The sequence below is a fragment of the Malurus melanocephalus genome, unplaced genomic scaffold, assembly GCF_030028575.1.
Source record: "Malurus melanocephalus ecotype Western Australia unplaced genomic scaffold, MMel_1.1 scaffold_89, whole genome shotgun sequence".
In the NCBI taxonomy this organism is placed as follows: domain Eukaryota; kingdom Metazoa; phylum Chordata; class Aves; order Passeriformes; family Maluridae; genus Malurus; species Malurus melanocephalus.
This window is the reverse complement of record NW_026623321.1, coordinates 353,830-355,115: the sequence shown is the minus strand read 5'-3', so window position 1 is coordinate 355,115 and position 1,286 is coordinate 353,830. Positions and strand designations below refer to the sequence as shown.

The window sequence follows — 1,286 nt, the reverse complement described above, 5'->3', positions numbered from 1 at the left end:
GCGGAGGCGCAGGAGGTGCGGGCCGTGGCGGTGCGCGGTGCCGGGCGCCGGCTGGATCAGGTACTGGCGGCCCCGCAGCGAGAAGGCGCCGCGCAGCCCCGCGCACAGGCTGAGCGCGGCCGCCGAGCCGGGGTCGCGGTTCACGGTGCCGGAGTAGAAGCAGCGGGAGAGGTCGTCCTCGGGCGGCGGCGGCGGCCCGCCCAGGTACTGCAGGGTGAAGTCCGGGGCCAGGAAGCTGCTGTCGGGCTCCAGCTCCAGCGTCAGGCGCTCCCCGAAGGCCTCCAGGCGGAAGCGCTCGCGGGCGCCGGGCGCGCCCAGGCTCCGCGGCAGCACCAGCGCCCTGCGCTCGGCGCTGCACAGCCCCAGCAGCGCCGCCAGCACCGGCGCCAGCGCCGGCAGCCGCCCCCCGCTCCTCATCGCTCGGCGCGGCCCTTCTCCTCTCTTTATTTCACTTTATGTGGAAATGGATATGGAGATGTGGGTTTTTGCTTTCAGGTTTTGGGGGGTGTCTGAGTCTTTCTGCCGGAGGAGGACCGGGCGGGAGCCGCGTCCCGCGGTCACTGCAGAGGCGGCGTCGGCTTCCCCATGGCCGGGGCGCGGCGGCGATGGCCGGGGGAGCGAGGCTCTGCGGGGGCAGCGCTGCCCCTCGCTCCGTCCCTCTCTCTTCTGTCCCGCGCTTGTCCTGCCCGCCTCCTCCTCCTCAGCCTTCCCCGGCAGCAGCAGCGGCGGCGGCGGCGGGCGAGGAGGACGCTCCGGCGAGTCTCCGGCAGCCCCGGGATGGTTCTGCCTGCACTTCCAGGGCGCCGAGGAGCCTCCCGTGCTTTGCGCAGCGGAGCGCCGCAGACCCGTCCGCCTCCGCCGTGCGGGGTGAATGCAGGAGCGGGGCTCCGCCGCCGCCCTTTATGGGGTCCGGCCGTGCCGCCCCCAGCCCGGCGCCGCCGCCGCGCCCGCGCCKCTGAGATCACTGCGTGCGTAACGCGCCCGCGGGCGGCCCCAGCCGCGCCGCCCTCCCGCCGCCCCCGACGGGGCGGGACGGCACCGGCACGGCCCGGGGTCGGCCCCCGGCTGCCGCGACGGGCCGGGCTGCGCCTCTTCCCTGCCCCAGGGGTGCTTTGTGCCCGGCTCCGAGCGCTGCGCCCCGCGGGGTCCTCTCGTGGGAGCGCCTGGATGCGCTGCGGGTCCGTCTCCCGCCCCGCGGGGCTGGGGAGCGGCAGGTGGACGGTCCGGAAATCCTGGGGCGGGGGAAGGAGGGGACGCATCCCTGCTCGCCTTCGTGGCTTTTCCTT

At 75.9% G+C, this 1,286-nt stretch overlaps 1 protein-coding gene across 1 annotated transcript in view; it reads right to left on the bottom strand.

The window, feature by feature from the left end:
• ADAMTS1 (ADAM metallopeptidase with thrombospondin type 1 motif 1) overlaps positions 1-895 on the bottom strand; it is an 8,521-nt gene extending 7,626 nt beyond the window's left edge. The window contains exon 1 of the mRNA XM_057368132.1: positions 2-895. Within this exon, the coding sequence (XP_057224115.1) occupies positions 2-417 (416 nt within the window). The 5' untranslated portion in view covers positions 418-895. The remainder of the gene's footprint in view (position 1) is intronic.
• Positions 896-1,286: the final 391 nt, after the last annotated feature.